This window comes from Pristiophorus japonicus, unplaced genomic scaffold (genome assembly GCF_044704955.1).
Source record: "Pristiophorus japonicus isolate sPriJap1 unplaced genomic scaffold, sPriJap1.hap1 HAP1_SCAFFOLD_810, whole genome shotgun sequence".
Classification (NCBI taxonomy): Eukaryota; Metazoa; Chordata; class Chondrichthyes; family Pristiophoridae; genus Pristiophorus; species Pristiophorus japonicus.
Window position 1 is genome coordinate 42393 of NW_027254730.1, and position 25806 is coordinate 68198.

The window sequence follows — 25806 nt, forward strand, 5'->3', positions numbered from 1 at the left end:
AAATTGAGAATGATTTCAAACAATAAAAGGGTTATATTATGTGAACAGGTTGCATAAACTAGGCTCATATTCCCTTGAGTATGGAAGATTCAGGACAAAGCACCCCATCCATCACCTTAAACATTCACTCTCTCCACCACCGGCGCACCGTGGCTGCAGTGTGCACCATCTATAAGATGCACTGCAGCAACTCGCCAAGGCTTCTTCGACAGCACCTCCCAAACCTGTGACCTCTACCGCGACTCACACACCATCCGGACTTGGAAATATATCGCCGTTCCTTCATCATCGCTGGGTCAAAACTCTGTAACTCCCTCCCTAACAGCACTGTGGGAGTACCTTCACCACACGGACTGCAGCGGTTCAAGAAGGCAGCTCACCACCACCTTCTCAAGGGCAATTAGGGATGGGCAATAAGTGCTGGCCTTGCCAGCGACGCCCACATCCCATGAATGAATGAGTTTTTAAAAACACCAGGGTGATCTACAGCCACTGTTGCCTGATTGGCTGCATCCAGTAAGATGCCACTAACTACCTGTGCAGACCTGGGCACACCGATCGACCAATACCAATGGCGACCTGCCTGCTCAAGGTCTGGGTCAAAAGAGAGGCAGATGCAGAGTTATGCAATGGGCAATAATCTATTTGCCTCAATGTGGCAAGAAGTGCACTTCCTACCTTCAAATGAATACTGTGGGCTCCTCTGCTCTGTGCTCAGTCTCTTCCCGTTTCCCAGGCCTTGCCTGTGGGCTATCTCACCACCGGCCCAGAGAACTGCAACTGGAGCCCAGTTAGTGCTCGCAGTTGGTGGGATTTATTCCAATGAGGCCTGAGGATAGCCCTCTCTTCAGGCGGTTAATGCCCTGATCATTTAGTGCAAGTTATCAGGCACTATCAAACTTAAGCCTCAGTCTCTATGATCCAGGTGATGACACCAATCCCGTCCAGATTCCTCTCATTAATGATTCATGCTGTAGCTTTTTAAAAATTTGTTTCTGGGATGTTGGTGTCACTGACAAGGCCGGCATTTATTGCCCATCCCTAACTGCCTTTGAGAAGGTTGTGGTGAGACACTGCCTTGAACCGCTGCAGTCCGTGTGGTGAAGGAAATCCCACAGTGCTGTTCGGGATTTTGACCCAGCGACGATGAAGGAACGGCAATATACTTCTTAGTCCGAATGATGTGTGACTTGGAGGGGAATGTGGAGGGGGTGGTGTTCTCATGCGCCTGCTGTCCTTGCCCTAGAGGTTGCGGATTTGGGAGGTGCTGTCTAAGCGTGTTATTGGAGCTGCACTCATCCAGGCAAATGGAGAGTATTCCAGTGATATTATCTGGTGCACATTAGGAGCATTTCTTTAAAATACACAGGTGGTCTCATTATCCTGTTTGACCCATGCAGGTCATGGAGGTTCCTAATTTCCTGAATCCCAAGACTGATAATAACCTTCCGGTGATCAATCCCCTTTGCTGCTCATTTCATTCAGTAATATCACTGTAATAAAGCTACTCGGCTGGGAAAAGTAGCAGACGCTTAAAGCACCTGTGGCCCTGTATCAGGTCAGGGGTTAGTGCCTCAAGGAAAGGTTCAATTGGCTGGTTGAATGGTTGGGGGGAGGATCATTGGGAGATTATTCTTCTCTTTGCTTCATGCCTTGTAATTCTTTGTGTTTATATTTCAGCCGGGAGATGCCATTTACCCAAAAGATGAAAACGGGAAGTATTTTTACCACCCAACAGACCTGTGTGCCACCTGGGAGGTATGGTAGGGCATACCCTCATTCTCCCCTCTCTGCGTTATGCGTAAAACTGCCAAATAGATTTCAATTGAGGCAAGTGCAAGGTCATCAACTTTGGACCTGAAAAGGAAAGATTAGAGCACTTTCTAAATGGTGTAAAGCTAGAAACTATGGAGGTCCAAAGTGACTTGGGGCTCCATCTACATCGATCATTAAAATGTCACGGACAGGTACAGAAAACAATCAAAAGACCAATGCTCTGCGGACCTTTATATCTAGAGGACTAGAACACCAGGGGGTAGAAGTTAGGCTACAGCTGTACAGAGCCCTGGTTAGACCACACCTGGAGCACTGTGAGCCGCTCTGGGCACCACACCTTCAGGAGGATATATTGGCCTTGGAGGGAGTGCAGTGTAGGTTTACCAGAATGATACCCAGACTTCAAGGGTGACATTACAAGGAGAGATTACACAAACTCGGGTTATATTGCTGGGGAATTGAGAAAGTTACAGGATGATTTGATCGAAGTTTTCATGCTTTTAAGGGGAACTGCTGGGGTAGAGAGATACTATTTCTGATGGATGGGGAGTCTAGAACTAGGGGACATAACCTAAAGGTTAGAGCCAGGAGTTTCAGGACTGGAGTTTGGAAACACTTCTATTCAGAAAAGGTGATAGAAGTTTGGAACTCTCTTGCACAAACAGCAATTCATGCTGGATCAATTGTTCAATTTAAATCGGAGATTGATAGCGTTTTGTTAACTTGGACAAATGTGCATTAATTAAGGAAAGTCAACACGGATTTGTTAAAGGCAAATTGTGTTTAACTAACTTGATTGAGTTTTTTGATGAGGTAACAGAGAGGGTTGATGAGGGTAATGCAGATGACGTGATGTACATGGATTTCCAAAAGGTGTTTGATAAAGTGACACATAATAGGCTTTCAGCAAAGTTGAAGCCCGTGGAATAAAAGGGACAGTGGCAGCATGGATACGGAATTGGCTCAGTGACAGGAAACAGAGAGTAGTGGTGAATGGTTTTTCGAACGGGAGGAAGGTATACAGTGGTGTTCCCCAGGGGTCGGTACTGGGACCACTGCTTGTCTTGATATATATTAATGACTTGGACTTGGGTGTACAGGGCACAATTTAAAAATTTGCAGATGACAGAAACGTTGGAAGTATAGTGAACAGTGAGGAGGTTAGTGATAGACTTCAGGAAGACATAGACAGGTTGGTGGAATGGACGGACACGTGGCAGATAAATTTAACGCAGAAAAGTGCGAAGTGATACATTTTGGTAGGAAGAATGAGGAAAGGCAATATAAACTGAAGGATACAATTCTAAAGGGGCTGCATGAACAGAGAGGCCTGGGGGTATATGTGCACAAATTGTTGAAGGTGGCAGGGCAGGTTGAGAAAGCGGTTAAAAAGGCTTATGGGATCCTGGGCTTCATAAATAGAGGAAAGAGAACAAAAGGAAGGAAGTTACGATGAACCTTTATAAAACACTGGTTGGGTCTCAACTCGATTATTGTGTCCAATTCCGGGCACCGCACTTTAGAAAGGATGTGAAGGCCTGAGAGAGGGTGCAGAAAAGATTTACGAGAATGGTTCCAGGGATGAGGGACTTCAGTTACATGGATAGATGGAGAAGTTGGGGTTGTTCTCCTTCGAGTAAAAAAGGTTGAGAGGAGATTTGATCGAGGTGTTCAAAATCATGAGTGGTCTGGACAGAATAGATAGAGAGAAACTGTTCCCATTGGTGAAAGGGTTGAGAACCAGAGGACACAGATTTAAGTTGATTGGCAGAAGGACCAAAGGCGAAATGAGGAAAAACGTTTTTATGCAGCAAGTGGTTAGGATCTAGAATGCACTTGAAGTACCTGAAGGAGAAATTTGCAGGGCTATGGGAAAAGGGCGGGGGAGTGGGAGCAGCTGATGTGCTCTTGCAGAGAGCTGGCATGGGCTCAATGAATGCTGTAACCATTCTATGATTCTAACTGAAGGTATTAAGGGATATGGGGCAAAGGCGAGTATATGGAGTTCGGTCGCAGATCTCATTCAATTGCAGAACAGGCTCGAGGGGCTAAATCGCTATTCCTGTTTCTAGGTCTACTCTTCACCCCTTGTGAAATAGATCCACACATCTGCCCATTCCTCATGCCTCTGTGTAAAATAGTTCAATATTTGTCTGTTCTTCACCTCTGTGTGTGCATTAATTTTATTTGTTTATTATGGTTCTGGATATTTATTGAGCCTTGTATACATGATTGTGTTCCTGGGTATATGATTGTAGACCTGAGTATATGATTGTAGACCTGGGTATATGATTGCAGATCTGGGTATATGATTGTAGACCTGGGTATATGATTGCAGACCTGGGTATATTATTGTAGACCTGGGTATATGATTGCAGACTGGGTATCAGATTGCAGACCTGGGTATCTGATTGTTGATCTGGGTATATGATTGTAGACCTGGGTATATGATTGCAGACCTGGGTATCTGATTGTAGACCTGGGTATATGATTGTAGATCTGGGTATATGATTGTGGACCTGGGTATATGATTGTAGACCTAGGTATATGATTGTAGACCTGGGTATATGATTGCAGACCTGGCTATATGATTGTAGACCTGGGTATAAGATTGTAGACTTGGGTATATGATTGCAGACCTGGGTATATGATTGCAGACCTGGGTATCTGATTGTAGACCTGGGTATATGATTGTATATCTGGGTATATGATTGTGGACCTGGGTATATGATTGTAGACCTAGGTATATGATTGTAGACCTGGGTATATGATTGTAGACCTGGGTATATTATTGCAGACCTGGGTATATGATTGTAGACCTGGGTGTATGATTTTAGACCTGGGTATAAGATTGTAGACCTGGGTATATGATTGCAGACCTGGGTATATGATTGCAGACCTGGGTATATGATTGTCGACCTGGGTATATGATTATAGACCTGGGTATATGATTGCAGACCTGGGTATATGGTTGTAGCCGCTAGTATATGATTGCAGATCTCGGTATATAAATGTAGACCTAGGTATATGATTGTAGACCTGGGTATATGATTGTAGCCACTCGTATATGATTGTAGACCTGGGTATATGATTGCAGATCTCGGTATATAAATGTAGACCTAGGTATATGATTGTAGACCTGGGTATATGATTGTAGCCACTCGTATATGATTGTAGACCTGGGTATATGATTGCAGATCTCGGTATATAAATGTAGACCTAGGTATATGATTGTAGACCTGGGTATATGATTGTAGCCACTCGTATATGATTGTAGACCTGGGTATATGATTGCAGATCTCGGTATATGATTGTAGACCTGGGTATATGATTGTAGCCACTCGTATATGATTGTAGACCTGGGTATATGATTGCAGATCTCGGTACATGATTGTAGACCTGGGTATATGATTGTAGCCACTCACATATGATTATAGACCTGGGTATATGATTGCAGATCTCGGTATATAATTGCAGACCTAGGTATATGATTGTAGACCTGGGTATATGATTGCGGACCTAGGTATATGATTGTAGACCCGGGTATGTGATTGTAGCCACTAGTATATGATTATGAACCCGAGTATATTTTTTTAAATTCATTGTCAACCCTAATTGCCCTTGAGAAGGTGGTGGTGATCCGCCTTCTTGAACCGCTGCAGTCTGTGTGGTGAAGGTGCTCCCACAGTGCTGTTAGGGAGGGAGTTCCAGGATTTTGACGCAGTGACTATGAAGGAATGGTGATATATTTCCAAATCAGGAGGTGTGTGACTTGGAGGAGAACTTGCAGGTGATGGTGTTCCTATGCGCCTGCTGCCCTTGCCCTTCTAGGTGGTAGAGGTCGCGGGTTTGGGAGGTGCTGTCGAAGAAGCCTTGGTGAGTTGCTGCAGTGCATCTTGTAGATGGTACACACTGCAGCCACGATGCACCGGTGGTGGAGGGAGTGAATGTTTAAGGTGGTGGATGGGGTGCCGATCAAGCGGGCTGCTTTGTCCTAGATGGTGTCAAACTTCTTGAGTGTTGTGGGAGCTGCACTCATCCAGACATGTGGAGAGTATTCCATCGCACTCCTGACTTGTGCCTTGAAGATGGTGGAAAGGCTTTGGGGAGTCAGGAGGTGAGACACTCGTCACAGAATACCCAGCCTCTGACCTGCTCTTGTTGTCTCAGTGGCTGGTCCAGTTAGGTTTCTGGTCAATGGTGAGCCCCAGTGTGTCGATGATGGGGGATTCAACGATGGTAATGCTGTTGAATGTCAAGGGGGGAGATGGTTAGACTCTCGCTTGTTGGAGATGGTCATTAGAATGAAAGTGAAAAGGATTTTTATTTAATATAAAAACTGGAAATGCTCAGCAGGTCAGGCAGCATCAGTGGCGAAGGAAACAGTTAATGTTTCAGGTTTGATTTCAGATTTCTAGCATCCATAATATTTTGCTTTAGTACAAGCATTTTTATTTGCTAGGCCATGGAAATGTGTAAAGATGCTGGTTTGGTGAAGTCGATTGGTGTGTCAAATTTCAATCGCAGACAGTTGGAGCAGATCCTGAACAAACCAGGCCTGAAGTACAAGCCAGCAGTAAACCAGGTACTGTCCATTTACAACATGTAGTGTCATGTGGTGGTCCTACTTATTGCAGCAGATGGAGTGACACCTTCATTCTAAAGGAAGCCTCTCCGCTTGGCCATACATTCCACCACATGTCCCACCAGTAGCAGTGCGGCCCTTTATCAGCAAATCACACCTTGGTCTGTCCCCTGCTCCTCCGGTACCTTCTCCTCCTTTGAGCATCTCACCTTGTTCCATCCCTCTCGCCACTATTTAAATTCCTCGTTCTCTACTGCCCACAAAACTTCCATGCCAATATTCTCACTGAGATATCTGCACTGCTTTCTTCCCTCAGCTTCTGCACCGAGCGACTTCTCATCCTTGGTGATTTCAACCTGAATCGCAACTCATCAGACCCTGTCTCCTCTGAGTTCACTGCCCTCCTATCCTCTCTTAATCTCTCCCTCGATATAAACTCCCCTACCCAGATTAACGGCCACATCGTTGACCTTGCCGTCTCATGTCACCTCTCTACTCCCATTATGTCAATAACGTCACTTCCTTCTAGGTCTGCCCCTGAAAAAACTCTCACCCAAGTCACTTACAATTACACTTTAAAATTCCCAACCGTCTAGTCTTTGTCCTGACATTCACCATGTACATCTACAGCTACCAATCTGCTCAATCACACCCTCCTAGTCCTCATTAAAATTATTATTCTCTCTCATCCCGTTCACTCCCCCTTGTAATGCCCTCATCTCCGCTCACTTAAGTCAAAGGGACATAGACTTGAACGTTTATGGCAGATAACTTCTTTAGCTATTCATCACCAGATCTGGCTAGACCACAGAAAGCACTATCGGGTCCTACTCTTCTCTGCCAAAACAGCTCACTATTCCAGGATCATTCTGGAGTGCAAAAATAACCCCCAGATTTTTTTCTCCACTACAAACCGTTACCTTAAACCCCTCTTCCCTGCCTCCTCCATCCTCATCCCCAACAACAAGTGTGAGGAATTCATGGACACGAAATTTGGGCTAAAAATTCGCCAAACTTGCACCCGTTTTTTTGGCGATATTTTTGGAGAAGTCTTGCGGCGGTGGTTTTTAAATATCGCTGGGGAGCGGACCGCCACCATGCAAGACTCGAAATATCGCTTTCGCCAACAATTTGGCTCACAGCGCACCCGTATTTAGGATGAAAAAAACCGCCAGGTAAAAAGCTGCGTTGCAGCCCCTAGAACAGCAGTGAGTATGAAGACCTGCAAAAACGGTTAGTTAAAGTTCTTATTTTTTAATTCTTTTGCAGCGATTCGCTAGTTATGTGTCTTGTGAACGTTTTGTGATTTTTTTTTAGCAATGTATTTTTTGGTTTTTTCCCCACTCCCAAGGCCTCTCTCACAGCGGCCTCGGAGTAAAGTTGCAGAAAATTAGTGGTTTGCGCCACAATTCCTCGTGCAATGCCGATTTTTACCGTTGCGTGAATTGAAGCCTGAAGTTTAGGCCTTGCAGTGATAGCGGAGTGAAAGCGGTATTTTTGGCGAAAAAAACTAATTTCTGGCCCTTTGTCGATCAGCTAACTCTGCTGCTTCCCTCCAGTCCCCTAGTCCACAGGGACAAACTTCCCCTCAGGTTCCCACTTGCACTCGCCCTGAACTTGCATCTTTCTCTACATTCTCTCCAATATTCCCTCGTGTGCTCTATACGCTCGTCCTGTCCATGAGCCCGTCTCCTCTTTTGACCCTATTCCGACCAAACTGCTGACCACCCAACTTCCCTTCCTGGCCCCCATGTTAGCTGATATTGTTAACGGTTCTCTCTCCTCAGGTACTGTTCCCCCGCCCCCTCAAGTCTGCCACCATCACCCCCTCCTCAAAAAATCCACCCTTAACCCTTCTGTCCTTGCTAACTACTGTCCCATCCCAATTCCCTGACTCCCCCACCCTGACTCCACCTCTCCTGACACTCCCCTCTTCCCCCCAACTCTCCCCCCGCCCCGGACTCTCCCCCCCGCCCCCGACAACCCCCTGCTCCCGACTCCCTCCTGCCCATCCAGCCCCTGACTCCCCCGTCTCCAGACACTCCCTCTCTGGCCCCGACTCCCACCACCCCCGACACCACCCTCTCCCGACACTCCCCCTCCGCCCCCGACACTCCCCCTCCTCCCCCAACTCTCCCCCGACTCCCCATGTCCATGACTCCCCCCGCCCCCAAGTCATCCTCTCCTGACTCTCCCCCTGCCCCCGACTCTCCCCCTGCCCCCGACTCTCCCCCCGCACCCGACAACCCCCTGCCCCCGAGGCCCTCCTGCCCCCGTCCCCTGCCCCTGACTCCCTCCCCGCCCCCCCGCTCTGGACACTTCCCCTCCAGCCCCGGCTCCCCCCGCCCCCGACACCCACCTCTGATAACACTCCCCCTCCGCCCCAACTCTCCCCGCCCCCGACTCTCCCCGCCCCCAACTACCCCCGCCCCCGACTACCCTCCCTTCCCCAACAACCCCCCTGCCCCCGATTTCCCCGCCCCGACAGCCCCCTGCCCCCGACTCCCTCCTGCCCCCGACTCTCCTCCGGCCCCCGACTCCCCCTGGCTCCCGATTCCCCCCCCTCCCCCAACAACCCCCTGCCCTTAATTCCCTCCAGCCCGCCCCGCCCCTGACTCCCCCCTCTCCTGACATTCCCCCTCTGCCCCCAACTCTCCCCGACCAGACTCCCCCCACCCCCGACTCTCCCCCACCCCTGACTCCCTCCGCCCCCGACTTCCCCTCCCCCCGACTTTCCCTACCCCCCACTCCATCTGCCCCCAACTCCCCCCGACTCCCCCCCGCCCCCGACTCCCCCCATTGAACCAGACTGAGACCCTTTATACTGAGTGCCATTTACACAGAATAATGCCAGGCCAATAACTGCATCCACTGCTCTTAATTACAAAAGGCTTTTTCTTTTTGTCTTTTTCTGCTCAGGTCGAATGCCACCCGTACTTTATTCAGACTAAGTTAAATGAATTTTGTGACTCCCATGGCATTGTCATCGTGGGCTACAGCCCCCTGGGAACCTGTCGTGACTCCCTCTGGTAAGCAGTTTGGTGACTTGCTTCCCCTCTCTGAGTGCTCACTCCCTGTTGGGGTATGTTCCATGGGCTTCTCACCCAACTGACCATTCTTCATGTGTGTCGCGGTCAGACATTGTGCCTGAGATGGTGCAGTGGTTGAGATCAGATACCTTCACGTGGATCTCTATCCTAAGCTGGGTTGTTGGGTTGTAAATTCACCCCCCATCGCTCTGCAGGGTAGAGTCCGTGACCAGCAGCAATTGCTGAAAAGCTGGGTAAGCCCAAACCTCTCCCCAGCTCAGCTAATCTAAGCCCACCTTAGTGAGGTTAACATTCTAACTCTCGACCTTTGCATTGCTGAGCAGGTCACAGCTCAGCAATGTTCAAATCTTGTTGCTACGGACAGAATAAAAATGTCTGCAGCTTTGGGATTGGGCAATTTACCTCTCTCAGCGACATCGCTTTACCTCCATAGACACAATTCTTGCCTGATGTGATGCCATAGATGTGCAGTACAATCTGGGCCAGGAATCTTGACAGATTATTCTCCTTCAGTAGCCAGGGGCACTGAGGTTAATTGTAATAGCACAGTTACTCCTATCTTCATAGTAATCGGGTGTCAGGCGTTCCCCTGTGGGCAGCACTCATGCCCCTCAGTCAGAAAGTTATGGGTTAAGGCCCCACTCCAGAGACTTGAGCACATAATCCATGCTGACACTTCAGTGCAGTATTGAAGGAGTGCTGCACTGTCGGAGGTGCCGTCTTTCACATGAGATCTTAAACCGAGGCCTCATCTACCCTCTCAAGTGGACATTAAAGATCCCATATCACTAATTTAAAAAAGAGCAGGGATGTTTTCCCTGGTGTCCAGCCCAACATTTATCCCACAATCAACATCACTAAAACAAATGACCTGTTCATTTATCTCATTGCTGTGTTTACGGGAACTTGCTGTGGCTGCTGCATTTCCTACATTACAACAGTGACTACACTTCAAAAATACTTCATGGGCTGTAAAACGCGTTGGGATGTCCTCAGATCACCAAAGACGTTATACAAGTGAAAATCCTTCTTTTTTTCACGTCCACTGACTTACTTGTATTACAGCTTTGCATCAGAATGGAGGGCCAACTTAAAACACAGCACATCGCCCCCAGACAGGGCCTGCAGCAGGTGGTGAGAGAACCAACACGAGGGAAAAACCTACTTGACCTTATCCTCACCAATCTACCTGTCGCAGATGCATCTGTCCATGACAGCATTGGTAGCAGTGACCACCGCACAGTCATTGTGGAGACGATGTCCCGTCTTCACACTGAGGACACTCCATCGTGTTGTATGGCACGACCACCGTGCTAAATGGGATAGATTCAGAACAGATCTAGCAGCTCAAAACTGGGCATCCATGAGGCGCTGTGGGCCATCATCAGCAGCAGAATTGTATTCCACCACAATCTGTAACCTCGTGGCCCGGTATATCCCTCACTCTACCATTACCATCAGGCCTGGGGACCAACCCTGGTTCAATGAGGAGTGTAGAGAGCATGCCAGGAGCAGCACCAGGTGTACCTGAAAATGAGGTGCCAACCTGGGGAAGCTGCAACACGGGACTACATACATTCCAAACAGCGGAAACAACATACTACAGACAGAGCTAAGTGATCCCACAATCAACAGATCAGATCAAAGCTCGACAGTCCTGCCACATCTAGTTGTGAATGGTGGTGGACAATTAAACACAGCTCCCTGAATATCCCCATCCTCAATGATGGCGGAGCCCAGCACGCAAGTGCAAAAGACAAGGCTGAAGTGTTTTAAACCATTTTCAGCCAGAATTACTGAGTGGATGATACATCTCGGCCTCCTCCTGATGTCCCCATCATCACAGAAGCCAGTTTTCAGCCAATTCGATTCACTCTACGTGATATCAGGAAGCGGCTGAGCGCACTGGATACAGCAAAGGCTATGGGCCCCGACAACATCCCGGCTGTTGTGCTGAAGACTTGTGCTCCAGAACTAGCCACGCCTCTAGCCAAGCTGTTCCAGTACAGCTACAACACTGGCATCTACCCGACAGTGTGGAAAACTGCCCTGTAGAATGGCAATGGGACAAGGTACCAGAGAGTGTCCGGTACCTATGGGACTGTACCCAACAAAGGTGGTGCTCTCCGGAGGCACAATCGGAAGGGGGCTTTTTGCAAATTACATGGTGCTTGTCTGTGTTTGCAGGGTGAACATCGAGATTCCCTCTTTGCTGGATGACCCTGTCCTAAACTCTGTGGCAGCAAAGTACAAGAAGACAAGTGCCCAGGTGGCTCTGCGTTACCAGCTTCAGCGTAACATAGTCGTCATTCCAAAAAGTTTTAACCCAGAACGCATCAAACAGAACTTTGAGGTAAAGTGTAGTTTAAAGTTATTTTGCACTGAGGTACCAATTTGTTTAAATGTATTTTACATTGAGGTAATGTTTTGCTTAAATGTGTTCTATTATATAGAATTACATAGAAATTTACAGCACGGAAGGAAGCCATTCGGCCCATCGTGTCTGTGCCGGCCGACCAAGAGCTATCTGGTATAATCCTACTTTCCAGCTCTTGGCCCAGCTTATGGCACTTCAAGTGCATATCCATAGGATGAGGGTTCCTGCCTCCACCACCCATTCAGGCAGTGAGTTCCAGACCCCCACCGCCCTCTGGGTGAAAAAAATTCTCCCCAAATCCCCTCTAATCCTTCTACCAATTACTTTAAATTTATGCCCCTGGTTATTGACCTCGCTGCTAAGGGTAATGAGTCCTTCCTATCCACTCTATCCAGGCCCCTCATAATTTTATACACCTCATTAAGGTCTCACTTGAGGCCTCCTCTGTTCCAAAATAAACAAACCCAGCCTAACCAATCTTTCCTCAAAGGTAAAATTCTCCAGTTCAGGCAACATCCTCGTAAACCTCCTCTGTACCCTCTCTAGTGCAACCACATCTTTCCTGTTATGTGGTGACCAGAACTGCACACAGTACTCCAGCTGCGGCCTAACCAGGTTTTGATACGATCCATTCCACTGGTTCTGCTCCACACGAGCTTCCTTCCACCTGTCTCTATCTGACCCTTGCAACATAACCTTCCTCCTTTCTCCCTCGTGCACTTGTCTAGTTTCCCCTTAAATTCATCGATGCTTTTTGATACGTTCTTAATATACACTATAAATGCACACGAGGCCCATGCTTGAGAGAAGGTCAGTCTGTGACCTGTCCTTTATTCCTTAGCACTCAAGTGCAGGAAGTGGGTGGAGCCTCCACTTTTATATCTGAAGATCCAGGTTAGGAGTGTCTCCCACAAGTTCACCACCTAGTGGTCATTGTTCTCACAGTGCACAATTAGGTCAGATTATACATGGGTTATATTGCTAGTTGAATACATGACATCACCTCCCCCCCAAAAGTCTTATTGGGATCACAGGTTGAGTCTCTCTGGTGGTTTACGCTCTCTGTAGAGTGCCTGAGTTGGGGCTCCGGTTGTTGGGTGCTGGCCTGAGTGTCTGCTGTTTGCGCTGCCTCAGGCCTATCCGGACTGCCCACAGTGACTGGGCTCTCCTCCCTTTGGTCCCTGTGTTCGGTCACCTGTGGAGGAGTGAACTCTATATTGTGTTCTTCCTCTGCTTCTTCTATGGGGTTGCTGAACCTCCTTTTTGTTTGATCCACATGTTTGCAGCAGATTTGTCCATTGGTAAGTTTCACTACCAGAATCCTATTTTCCTCTTTGGCAATCACAGTGCCTGCGAGCCATTTGGGCCCTGCAGCGTAGTTGAGGACAAAAACAGGGTCGTTTACATCAATACATCGCGCCCTCGCATTCCTGTCATGGTAGTCATATTGTGACTGGTGCCTGCTCTCGTCAATTTCTTTCATGGTGGGGTGTATAAGGGATAACCGGATTTTGAGCATCCTTTTCATTAGCAACTCTGCGGGTGGAACCCCTGTGAGCGACTGTGGTCGGGATCTGTAGGCCAACAGGAAGCGTGATAAGCGGCTTTGTAGGGAACCCCCTTGGATTCTGAGCATCCCCTGTTTGATTACCTGCACTGCTCGTTCTGCCTGGCCGTTTGAGGCCGGCTTGAACGGTGCCATTCTGACATGGTTAATTCCATTGCCTGCCATGAAGTCCTGGAATTCAGTGTTTGTGAAGCACGGGCCATTGTCGCTGACCAAGATGTCCGGTAGACCGTGGGCGGCGAACATTGCCTGTAGACTTTCGACCGTGGCAGAGGATGTGCTTGAATTTAAAATGTCACACTCGATCCATTTGGAGTAGGCGTCTACTACAACCAAAAACATTTTTCCCATGAAAGGACCTGCGTAGTCCACACAGATGCGTGACCAAGGCTTGGCGGACCATGGCCAGAGGCTAAGGGGGGCTTCCCTGGGCGCATTGCCCAGCTGGGCACTTGTGTTGCACCTGCGAACACAAAGTTCCAGATCTGCGTCTATCCCTGGCCACCAAACGTGTGACCTGGCAATTGCCTTCATTATGACAATGCCCGGGTGCTCATTGTGGAGTTCTCTGATGAACACCGCTCTGCCCATCCGGGGGCATGACTACGCGGTTTCCCCACAGTAGGCAATCGGCCTGAATCGAGAGTTCATCCCTGCGCCTGTGAAATGGTTTAAATTCCTCAGGGCATGCCCTGTACGTGGCTGCCCAGTCCCCATTCAGGACACATTTCTTGACTAGAGACAATAGCATGTCTCTATTTGTCCAGACTTGAATCTGACGGGCTGTCACAGGTGAGCCTTCGCTTCCGAAAGCTTCAACAGCCTTGACCATCTCAGCAGCATGCTCGGTAGCCCCCTCAGTGGCAGCTAGCGGGAGCCTGCTGAGTGCATCGGCACAGTTTTCGGTGCCCGGTCTGTGCCGAATTGCGTGAGTGCCCACCTCTGTATGCGGGCCGATGCGTTTGCATTTATGGCCTAGTTGTCGGCCAAAAGGGACGTTAGAGGTTTGTGATCTGTCTCCAGGTCAAATTTCCTACCAAACTGGTACTGGTGCATTTTCTTTACCGCATATACACATGCGAGCGCATCCTTTTCTATCGTCCCGTAGCCCCTTTCTGCCTGGGACAGACTTCTGGAGGCATAAGCTACCGGCTGTAACTGATCCTTGGCATTGACATGCTGCAACACACACCGAACACCATAGGATGACGCATCGCACGTTAACACAAGTTTCTTACATGGGTCATATAGCGTTAACAGATTGTTGGAACATAACAAATTGCGTGCTCTATTAAAAGCCCTTTCCTGGCTGTCCCCCCAGACCCATTCGCGACGTTTGCGAAGGAGCATGTGTAGCGGCTCTAGCAGCGTGCTTAATTTGAGATGAAAGTTACCAAAATAGTTCAGGAGCCCCAGGAACGAACGCAGCTCCGTCGTGTTACGGGGTCTGGGTGCTCTGTGGATCGCTTCTGTCTTGGACGCAGTAGGGCTGATCCCGTCTGCTGCTACCCTCATCCCCGGGAATTCTACCTCTGGAGCTAGGAAGACGCACTTCGCCTTTTTCAGTCGCAGCTCTACCCGGTCCAGTCTGCGTAGCACCTCCTCCAGGTTGTGGAGGTGTTCTTCAGTATCGTAACCCGTGATGAGGATGTCGTCCTGAAAAACCACCATCTCTGGAATCGACTTGAGGAGGCTGTCCATATTTCGTTGGAAGATCGCGGCGGCCGAGCGAATCCCGAACGGACATCTGTTGTACTCAAACAACCCCTTGTGTGTCGTGATGGTGGTCAGCTTCTTCGACTCATTCGCCAGCTTCTGGGTCATGTAAGCTGAGGTCAGGTCCAATTTTGAAAAAAGTTTGCCACCGGATTGCGTCGCTTGATGGTGGCCTTGTAATCACCACATATCCTGACCGACCCATCCGCCTTGAGCACCGGCACAATTGGGCTCGCCCAGTCACTGAATTCGACTGACGAGGTGATGCCTTCCCTCAGTAGGCAGTCCAAATTGCCTTCTATCTTTTCCAGCATCACGTACGGCATCACCCTGGCCTTGTGGTGTACTGGCCTGGCGTCCGGGTTTATGTGAATCACTACCTTGGCCCCCATGAAAGTGAAATAATGAGTCAAATTTGTCCAGGATCTGTGAGCATGATACTCGCTCCACAGAGGAAATTGCATTGACATCGCCCCATTTCCAGTTCATGACAGCAAGCCAACTCCTCCCCAGTAGTGCGGGACCATCCCCCGGGACAACCCAGAGTGGCAACCTGTTCTCCGAATCTTTGTGGGTCACGACTACCGTGGCGCTGCCTAGCACAAGAATGATCTCCTTTGTGTATGTCCGTAGCTGTGCGTCAATCGCCGATAATTTTGGCCTCCTGGCCTTGGACGCCCACAACTTTTCAAACTGTTTGATACCCATCAGGGACTGGCTGGCCCCCGTGACTAGCTCCATTGATATTGGGATGCTATTGAGGAGCACTTTCATCATTATCGGTGGCGTCCTGGTGTATGAACTGTATACGTGCTCCACATGAACTCGCTGAACTTCATCTTCCAGCGATTTCCCCCAGCGTTCATTTCTCCAATTTCTGCAGGTATTTTGCTCATCTCTGCAAACTCCGGCTGAGTGTGTGCCTCCATGCCTCCAACATGAGCTGCTGTTGGAAACAAAAGGTCTCTTGCCAGTTGATCGTCCCTGACTGCCCCTGTTATTGTCCTTGAGTGCACCATTAACAGGTGTTGATGGCCCCATTATTGGCCGCAGTGTCCCTTGCAATGGCGTGAATCGCCGTTCAGCTTGCCATTGTCTCTGTCGAACTCCCCCTCTGGGTTCGACTACATGTTGGGGCATGCCCGATTGCCCTTGTCTGCCTGGAGAACTGTGTGCTGCTTTAACAATGTTGAATCTCTGTCCCAACCATTCCTTAACACAGTACCTCTCGTCTGTTCTGCTAGTGGCCATGCTCGCGTGGTTTAAATCCCAATTTCTCGTCACCATTGATATGTCCTTACTATACAGTATAAATGCACACGAGGCCCAGGCTTGAGAGAAGGTCAGTCTGTGACCTGTCCTTTATTCCTTCGTACTCAAGTGCAGGAAGTGGGTGGAGCCTCCCCTTTTATATCTGAATGCAAAAGGCAGGAGGCAACAGAGCAGAGTAGCCCTGGGGTAAGTGTAAACCACAAGGTGATAGGAAAGGACAATATGTATGAAGATAAAGGGGCTGCAGGAGGGGTCAAAACTAAAAATCATGGTTTAAAAGCTAGTATTAAAACACTCTACCTAAACGCACGCAGCATTCAAAATAAAGTAAATGAGTTGACGGCACAAATCATTACAAATGGGTATGATTTGGTGGCCATTACAGAAACGTGGTTTCAGGGTGGCCAAGACTGGGAATTAAACATACAGGGGTATCTGACAATTCGGAAGGATAGACAAGAAGGGAAAGGAGGTGGGGTAGCTCTGTTAATAAAGGATGATATCAGGGCAGTTGTGAGAGATGATATTGGCTCTAATGAACAAAATGTTGAATCATTGTGGGTGGAGATTAGAGATAGTAAGGGGAAAAAGTCAATGGTGGGCGTAGTTTATAGGCCCCCAAATAATAACTTCATGGTGGGGTGGACAATAATCAAGGGAATAATAGAGGCATGTGAAAAAGGAATGGCAGTAATCATGGGGGATTTTAACCTACATATCGATTGGTCAAATCAAATCGCATGGGGTAGCCTGGAGGAGGAATTCATAGAGTGCATACGGGATTGTTTCTTAGAACAGTATGTTACAAAACCGACAAGGGAGCAAGCTATCTTAGATCTAGTCCTGTGTAATGAGACAGGAATAATAAACGATCTCCTAGTAAAAGATCCTCTCGGAATGAGTGATTAAAGTATGGTTGAATTTGTAATACAGATTGAGGTTGAGGAAGTAGTATCTCAAACGAGCATACTATGCTTAAACAAAGGGGACTACAGTGAGATGAGGGCAGAGTTAGCTAAAGTAGACTGGGAACGTAGACTAAATGGTGGCACAATTGAGGAACAGTGGAGGACTTTTAAGGAGCTCTTTCATAGTGCGCAACAAAAATATATTCCAGTGAAAAAGAAGGGCGGTAACAGAAGGGAAAACCAGCCATGGATAACCAAGGAAATAAAGGAGAGTATCAAATTAAAAACCAATGCATATAAGGTGGCCAAGGTTAGTGGGAAATTCGAAGATTGGGAAAATTTTAAACGACAGCAAAGTATGACTAAGAAAGTAATAAAGAAAGGAAAGATAGATTACGAAAATAAACTTGCGCAAAACATAAAAACAGGTAAAAAGCTTTTAACGATATATAAAACGAAAAAGAGTGACTAAAGTAAATGTTGGTCCTTTAGAAGATGAGAAGGGGGATTTAGTAATGGGAAATGTGAAAATGGCTGAGACCTTAAACAATTCTTTTGCTTCGGTCTTCACAGTGGAAGACACAAAAACCATGCCAAAAATTGCTGGTCACGGGAATGTGGGAAGGGAGGGCCTTGAGACAATCACTATCACTAGGGAGGTAGTGCTGGACAGGCTAATGGGACTCAACGTAGATAAGTTCCCTGGTCCTGATGAAATGCATCCCAGGGTATTACAAGGGATGGCAGAAGTTATAGCAGATGCATTGGTTATAATCTACAAAAATTCTCTGGACTCTGGGGAGGTACCAGCGGATTGGAAAGCAGCTAATGTAATGCCTCTGTTTAAAAAAGAGGGCAGACAAAAGGCAGATTAGTTTAACATCTGTAGTGGGGAAAATGCTTGAAGCTATCATTAAGGCAGAAATAGCGGGACATCTGGATAGGAATAGTGCAATCAAGCAGACGCAACATGGATTCATGAAGGGGAAATCATGTTGAACTAATTTACTGGAATTCTTTGAAGATATAACGAGCATGGTGGATAGAGGTGTACCGATGGATGTGGTGTATTTAGATTTCCAAAAGGCATTCGATAAGGTGCCATACAAAAGGTTACTGCAGAAGATAAAGGTACGCGGAGTCAGCAGAAATATATTAGCATGGATAGAGAATTGGCTGGCTAACAGAAAGCAGAGAATTGGGATAAATGGGTCCTTTTCTGGTTGGAAATCGGTGGTTAGTGGTGTGCCACAGGGATCGGTGCTGGGACCACAACTGTTCACAATATACATAGATGACCTGGAGGAGGGGACAGAGTGTAGTGTAACAAAATTTGCAGATGACACAAAGATTAGTGGGGAAGTGGGTTGTGTAGAGGACACAGAGAGGTTGCAAAGAGATTTAGACAGGTTAAGCGAATGGGCTAAGGTTTGGCAGATGGAATACAATGTCGGAAAATGTGAGGTCATCCACCTTGGAAAAAAAAACAGTAAAAGGGAATATTATTTGAATGGGGAGAAATTACAACATGCTGCGGTGCAGAGGGACCTGGGGGTCCTTGTGCATGAAACTCTTTTGAGTTTACCTGCAAAAACATAAACATTAAAACCATGCCACCCGACCTGGGTGACACAGCAGACATTTTCAAGGCCCCCTTTTTTTTTTTTTTTTGGGAGGCGCTAAAATCAAATTTTTCCAGTGCCCCCTATAAAAGGGGAGGGGGACACTAAAACCACCGGCAATGAAAACAAATTAAACTTTAAAACGTAAAATCAAATTAAAATTTGGTTGCCGGGCGTGATGATGCACTCCAGTCCCTCCGGTGCCCACCTCTCGCGGAAGGCCGCGAGCGTACCGGTGGACACCGCGTGCTCCATCTCCAAGGACACCCTGGACCGGATGTAAGAGCGGAAGAGAGGCAGGCAGTCAGGTTGAACGACCCCCTCGACCGCCCGCTGCCTGGACCGGCTGATGGCATCCTTGGCCGTGCCCAGGAGCAGTCCTACGAGGAGGCCCTCGGACCTACCCGCTCCCCTCCGCACAGGGTGCCCAAAGATCAGGAGAGTGGGACTGAAGTGCAGCCAGAATTTCAGGAGCAGCCCCTTCAAATAATGGAACAGGGGCTGCAACCTTGTGCACTCAATAAAAACATGGAACACGGACTCCTCCAGACCGCAGAAATTGCAGGCGGCCTGGGAGTCCGTGAACCGGCTTAAAAATTTGTTGCACGGCACTGCTCCGTGCACCACCCTCCAGGCCAAGTCCCCGATGAATAGTGGGAGGACCCCTGCGTAGAGTGCCCTCCATCGGGGACCCCCGCCTCCTCCGGACGGCAAGATGGTACGCCATGGCGTGTCCGGACGGCCGGCGAGGATGGCAAAGTTGAGGGTGTGCAGGAGCAGCCCGTACAGGAAACCCCTCCGCGCGGAACTGAAAGGCACGGAGGGGATTTCCCCGAGGCGGCTCAAGTTGTGAGGCGCCGGCCCCCGAGGGAGGTTCCGGGGTTTGGCGCCAATGAGGAATTCCGTCCGGACGGGGGTCAGTTCGGACGGGATCTCCCCACGTGCTTGAGCCTCCTCGATGCACCTAACGGAGTCAGGGCCCAGAGCTGTTTTTAGCGACTCGATGGCATCGGCCGCGTGGCGGACGTTGGCAGAATTTAGGCGCCGCGCCAGCGTGTCTGGCGCCATCCAACCCGCTCCTCCGCCATCGAGCAGGTCGCTGACCCTGGTCACCTCACCAGCCACAGCCCTCTCGTCCGACCGCCACATAAAACCTCGGCCGTGGAGGTACGGATTCCCGAGCAGCGGCTCCTGCAGGACGGCCGCCACTCCAGCCGGCGGAGAGCTGCGCTTGGTGGAGACTTTGTTCCAGACCCTGATGAGTTCCCTGTAAAAGACAGGCAGCTCCCGGAGGGCGGTCCTGGCACCCCCCAAGTTCACAAACAGGAGCTGCGTGTCATAATTGAGGTCGCGCTGCTGGCGGAAGAAATACCTCGCCAGAGCACACCACCTAGGAGGGGGCTCGACGTAAAGGTATCTCTGCAGGGTCTGAAGACGGAAAGTCGCGAGCTGGGCGCTGACGCACACCAACGACTGACCGCCCTCCTCAAGCGGGAGACTCAAGACCGCGGCAGAGACCCAGTGCTTCCTGTTGTTCCAGAAGAAGTCCACCAGCTTCTTCTGTATCTTGGCGACAAACGCAGGGGGAGGGGTCAAAGTGACCAGCCGGTACCACAGCATTGCGGCCACCAGCTGGTTTATGACTAGCGCTCGACCCCTGTAGGACAGCACTCGGAGCAGTCCTGTCCAGCGCCCTAGGCGAGCGGCGACCTTGGCCTCCAGCTCCTGCCAGTTCTCCGGCCAGGCTCCCTCGTCGGGGCTAAGGTAGACTCCCAGATAGAGGAGATGGGTCGTGCTCCAGGCTAAAGGTCTGAGCTCCTCCGGCAGGGAGTCCACCCGCCACTGACCCACCAGGAGTCCGGAACATTTCTCCCAGTTGATCCTGGCGGAGGACGCGGCCGAGTAAATCTCCTGGCACTCACGCATCCTCCGCAGGTCAGCGGGATCCTCTATCGCGAGGAGCACGTCATCGGCGTAAGCCGAGAGGACGACCTCCACGCCCGGCCCTTGCAGAGCCAGTCCCGTCAACCTCGTCCGCAAGAGGCGCAGGAAAGGCTCCACGCAAACGGCGTATAACTGGCCGGACATGGGGCATCCCTGGCGCACCCCTCTCCTAAAGCGAAGGGGCGCCGTCAAGGACCCGTTAACCTTAATCAGACACTCCGCGGCGGCGTACAAAAGTCGGATCCGGGCGACGAAATGCGTCCCGAACCCGAAAGCACGCAGAGTTCCGAGCAGATAGTCGTGATCCACCCTGTCGAACGCCTTCTCTTGGTCGAGGGATAGGAAGGCGACCGACAGACCAGCCTCCTGGGAACAATGGATGAGGTCCCGGACCAGATGGATGTTATCGTGGATTGTCCGGCCCGGGACCGTGTAGGACTGGTCGGGGTGGATCATGTGGTCCAGCACGGCACCAAGGCGAGCAGACATCACCCTGGCGAAGATTTTGTAGTCCGTGCTGAGGAGGGAGACCGGGCACCAGTTCTTAAGGAGGCGGAGATCGCCCTTCTTAGGCAGCAGGACGATGACTGCCCTGCGCCAAGAGAGGGGCATCTCCCCGGTCGCCAGACTTTCCCCCAGGACCCGCGCGTAGTCGCTCCCCAGGACGTCCCAGAACGCCCTGTGGAACTCCACGGTCAGCCCGTCCAGCCCCGGGGATTTTCCCCTCGAGAGCCGGGCGAGGGCACCGGTCAGCTCCGCCAGGCTTAGCGGAGCTTCCAGATTTTCGGCGCCCTCCGGGCTGACCTTCGGCAGGTCCTCCCACAAAACTCTACGCGCTTCCTCGCTGGACGGATCCGGAGAGAACAGAGCCCCGTAATATTCACGGGCCCTGTTGTTGACGCCCTCCGGATCCGAGACGAGAGAGCCGTCGTCGGCCAGCAGCGCCAAGAGCTGCTTACGGACACTGCCTTTTTTCCAGCGAGTAGAAGAAGGGGGAGCCGCGGTCCAGATCCCGCAGGAACCGGATCCGCGACCTCACGAACGCGCCTCGGGACCCGACGAGCTGCAGGTCCTTCAGCGCGGCCCTCTTCGCTTCGTACACCGTCCGCAGGGCCGGGTCCTGGACGACTTGACCGAGACGGGCTTCCAGGTCGAGCACCTCTTTTTCTAGGCGCCTGACTCTGGCCGCCCGCCTCTTGGTCGACCCCCTCGCGTACTCTTGACAGAAGACGCGGACGTGAGCCTTGCCCACGTCCCACCATAGCCTCAAGGAGGGGAAGCCCCCCTGCTTCCTTCTCCAGTCGGACCAGAATCGACGGAACGAGTCCTGGAACCGCACGTCCTCCAGCAGCTGGTTGTTAAAATGCCAGTACGCTGACCCCGTCCTCGCGCGGAGCGAAGCGAGCTCCGCCCACACCAGGTGGTGGTCCGAACACAGCACCGGCCACATGGAGGCCGCCGGGACGCAGGAAACGTATGCCCGAGACACGTAAAGGCGGTCGACTCTAGACCATCCAACTCCAGGCCTCACCCAAGTAAAGGCGCTGGAGTCGGGGTGGAGATTTCGCCAGACCTCCACCAAGTCGAAGGACCCGACCAGGTCCCTCAACTTCTCCATCACCGTCATGCTCTGCGGGGCACTGGAGCGGTCCCTCGCCTCGAGGGTGCAGTTAAAATCCCCCCCGAGGACAATGCAGTCGCCGACGTCGACGGAGCCAAGAAGAGCGGACACCTCTTCAAAGAAGCGCGTTTGCTGCGGGCCGGGCTGAGGGGCGTACACGTTCACGAGATGGAGCGGCACGTCCCCCAGGCGAACCGTTACGTGCAGCAAGCGGCCTGGCACTGGCTCCTCGACCCCCAAGATCTCCGGCTGAAAATGCGGGCCCAGCAAGATGGCCACCCCACAAGAAGTGGTAGTGAGGTGGCTCATGCGGACCTCTCCTTGCCATTCCAGGAGCCACGTGGCTTCGTCTCCCGGAACGGTGTGGGTTTCTTGCAGGAAGCACACCACATATTTCCCCTCCCGCAGGAGCGAAAAATTGTCAAATCTACGGCGTGCCCCTCTGCCGCCGTTGATGTTGAGGCTGGCTATGGTTATCTTCATGGCAAAAGCATAGTGCAACCTCTACCTTAACCTATTGTGGGGGAGGGAGTGGAGTCTTTTGTTGAACTCCGCTCCCTCCGCAGCCCAGCGAGGAGTCCCTCGAGCTCGCGCAGCTCAAGGTGTTGCGCCTTTGTCAAAGGCCCGCCCGCGGCCAAGGTTTTGACGGCGGCGCGGACGGACCCCTTGATCAGCTCTGGCTCGGACCATTTTTCCAGGGCCAGTCGGGCTTGGTTGCAGCGACCCCGGCTCTGGGCCAAAAAGTCCTGGAGTTCCCTTGCAGGAATGAGGATGGTCTCGGCGGCGGCCGCGAGCAGATCCACCGCCTCGCTGGCGGTGGTCTCTTGGTCTTCACCCGCGTCCCCCACCGAGTCCCCGTCCTCCTCCGGGAGGTGGCCGCCAGCAGCCGGCCCATCGACCGCACAAGGTACGGCAAATGAACCGGCCGCTCCAACCGGCCCTGGCACTGCCCCGATCCCACCCCCAGGATCGTCGGCAGAGGAGTCCCCACAGGCTCTTTTAAAAATGGTGCTGGGTCGGGAAATGACAGCGGAAGGGGTTCCCCCTCCGCCCCAGGAACTGGGGAACAAGGAGAGACCCGGCCATAGGAAATCCCCAGGCTCCCCAAGTGCACCAGCTCCAAAGTAAGGGGCGAGGGTGGGTGTTCCTCCCCCTCCCCGCTGCCACCCCCCGGCCCAGCATCTACAGTGTCATAAAAAACATTAATTTCATTTTCTGCCGGGTCGAGCGACTCCCGGGGGAAGTTGGGTATTGGCTGGGCGGGCTCAGGTCCGGCCTTTTCGGCCCCGCCCGCCTCAGTCCCCGGGACGCCCGGCCCGGTGGCAATGCATTCTTCCGCTGGCCCCACGCCCCCCACGACAGGCAGATCTTCCACTCCATCCCCAGGAGGCAGCGGCTGGGCAGCCTCGACTGCCTCACCCTCCGCGGGGACAGACTCCTCGCGCCTGCAGCGCAATTTGGGAGCGCTGGTGGGGGACGCGGGACACGCAGCGGGCACCGCCTCCTCCGCGGAGGGATGTTGTTCCCCCTCCGCCTCATTGGGGCGGTGCCTCTTTTTGTTCCTGGGGGCGCGCGGAGTCAGGGAGACCTCCATGTCTGCCGAGGCCTCCCGCTCCGCCCCCCCCTTTTCCTTTTCTTGCCCGCGCCCGGGCCCCTCTGTGGTGTTGTTGAAGGGCTCGGGCACGGGCTCGGGGCACCCCGCGCTCGCCGGTGACGGGGTTGGGCTGAGCGCGGTGGTCAAATTATCTGGCGCACTGAGGGGACCCGCCTCTTGATGTTTTGCCTTCTTCCGCGCCTTCTTTCCGGTCGGACGCTCTCCCTCCCCCCCGCCGGAGGCCCTGAAAACAAAGGCCTCCGACGATGCCCGCGCACCTACGGCTCCCGGCACGCGGACGCAACTAGGGGGAGGGGTGGCGGCGGCGCCAGCCTTGGCCGCCTTCGGTGGTTTGGCGGCCTTGGAGGCGGGGCAGTTCTTGCGAACGTGCCCCACCTCCCTGCAGGCATAGCACCGCACGCCGTCCGACGTCCAAAAGACGCGGTAGGCAGTCCCCTCGTGCACCACATTAAAGTTCCCCTCGGTCGTCTCCTCCCGCGCCAGCCGGACAAAGAGCTGGCGGCGGAAGGAGAACACGTGGCGCAGGCTGCTCTCCCTGAGGCCGAGCGGTATGGGGTTGATCCCCGACCTTACCTCCCCCAGTTGGTGTAGGTGAGGGAGGAGGAGCTCAGCGGGAACAAAGGGCGGGACGTTCGATATGATGACCCTCTGCGCGGTGGCCTCGAGAGGGTCCACCGGCAGGAACGTCCCGCCCACCGTGAGCCCCTTTTCGAGGGCCAGGGACACCGCCCGCTCCGACCCCAGGAAGAACACGGCCTTCCCAGACATCTTGGAGGCTGCTACAATGGCCGAGGGGCCGACTACCCCAGCCATCGCCCGCACGCACTCCTCAATGCTCATTGTGGGGTGAGTGTAGCTCTTGACCCCGTGTTTTTTGGTGATTAATCTGAAAGATGGCAGGGCAGCGGGTGGCGCAGGAGGTGCCGTGGAAGCGGTTGCCACCTGCGCATACGTCTTTGCTGGCCCTGCCACCGGCGTGGATGGGGTCGCCATCACGGGGTCCCTTTAAGGGCTACACCCACCCCAAAGTCACAGGCCTTAATGGTCTTAATTGGCCTCGTTTGATTAGACTGAGCAGAGGAGCCCTTAATGAGGTACCTCTCCCCTAGTTGGCAATTGGGGAGGGGCCTTTCTCCCTCTGCTCAGTTGTCTCAATTGTTTGTTTGTTGTTTTTTAATTGATTTGGGAGGAAAAGGGCTCTCAGAGAGAGAGGGGAGAATCAGAGTAACAGGGAAAGAGAGAGGGGGGTGGGAAGGGGGGGGGGAACTGCGAGGGCAGGTCTCCCCTCGCAGCTGTGGGTAGGTGCACTCCCCAGATGGCAAAACACACAAGCACAGTCTTTGGGTTGGTCTTCAGGTGGGGGGAGAAGATGTCTTCACCTGGGGTAGCTAGAGCCACCAGGCACACACTCCTAACGATGTTAATTGGGTAAATGAGAAAAATCTTCAGCCTGGTAGCTCCAGCTATCCCAGGCTAGGCAAATGTGGGGGGTGGGGGGGGTTCCAATTGTGGGGGGGGCCTAGTTGTAAGCACGGCCCCCACGCACACTTCCACACACACACACACCCCCCGCGATGTTCCGGCCCTCAGTGGTCTTCTTTCCTCCCCCCACCGATACAACAAAGTCTTTTTGGGAAATGCACCCACACCCACCTGTAGAAGATGTAGAGTCTCCCTCCTTCCACACTGGATGTTGTTGGTTTTTCCGCCTCTTTCCAACTCCTTGCAGAAATGATAAAGTTGTTAAAAAGTT

The 25806-nt window shown here is 51.7% G+C and overlaps 1 protein-coding gene across 1 annotated transcript in view; it reads left to right on the top strand.

Annotated features, from left to right (window-relative positions):
- The window catches only part of LOC139257283 (aldo-keto reductase family 1 member D1-like), a 40301-nt gene that overhangs the window by 12342 nt on the left and 2153 nt on the right, over positions 1 to 25806 (top strand). The window contains exons 2-6 of the mRNA XM_070874420.1: positions 737 to 790; positions 1681 to 1758; positions 6239 to 6361; positions 9281 to 9390; positions 11599 to 11764. Coding sequence (XP_070730521.1) covers positions 737 to 790; positions 1681 to 1758; positions 6239 to 6361; positions 9281 to 9390; positions 11599 to 11764 — 531 coding nt within the window. The remainder of the gene's footprint in view (positions 1 to 736; positions 791 to 1680; positions 1759 to 6238; positions 6362 to 9280; positions 9391 to 11598; positions 11765 to 25806) is intronic.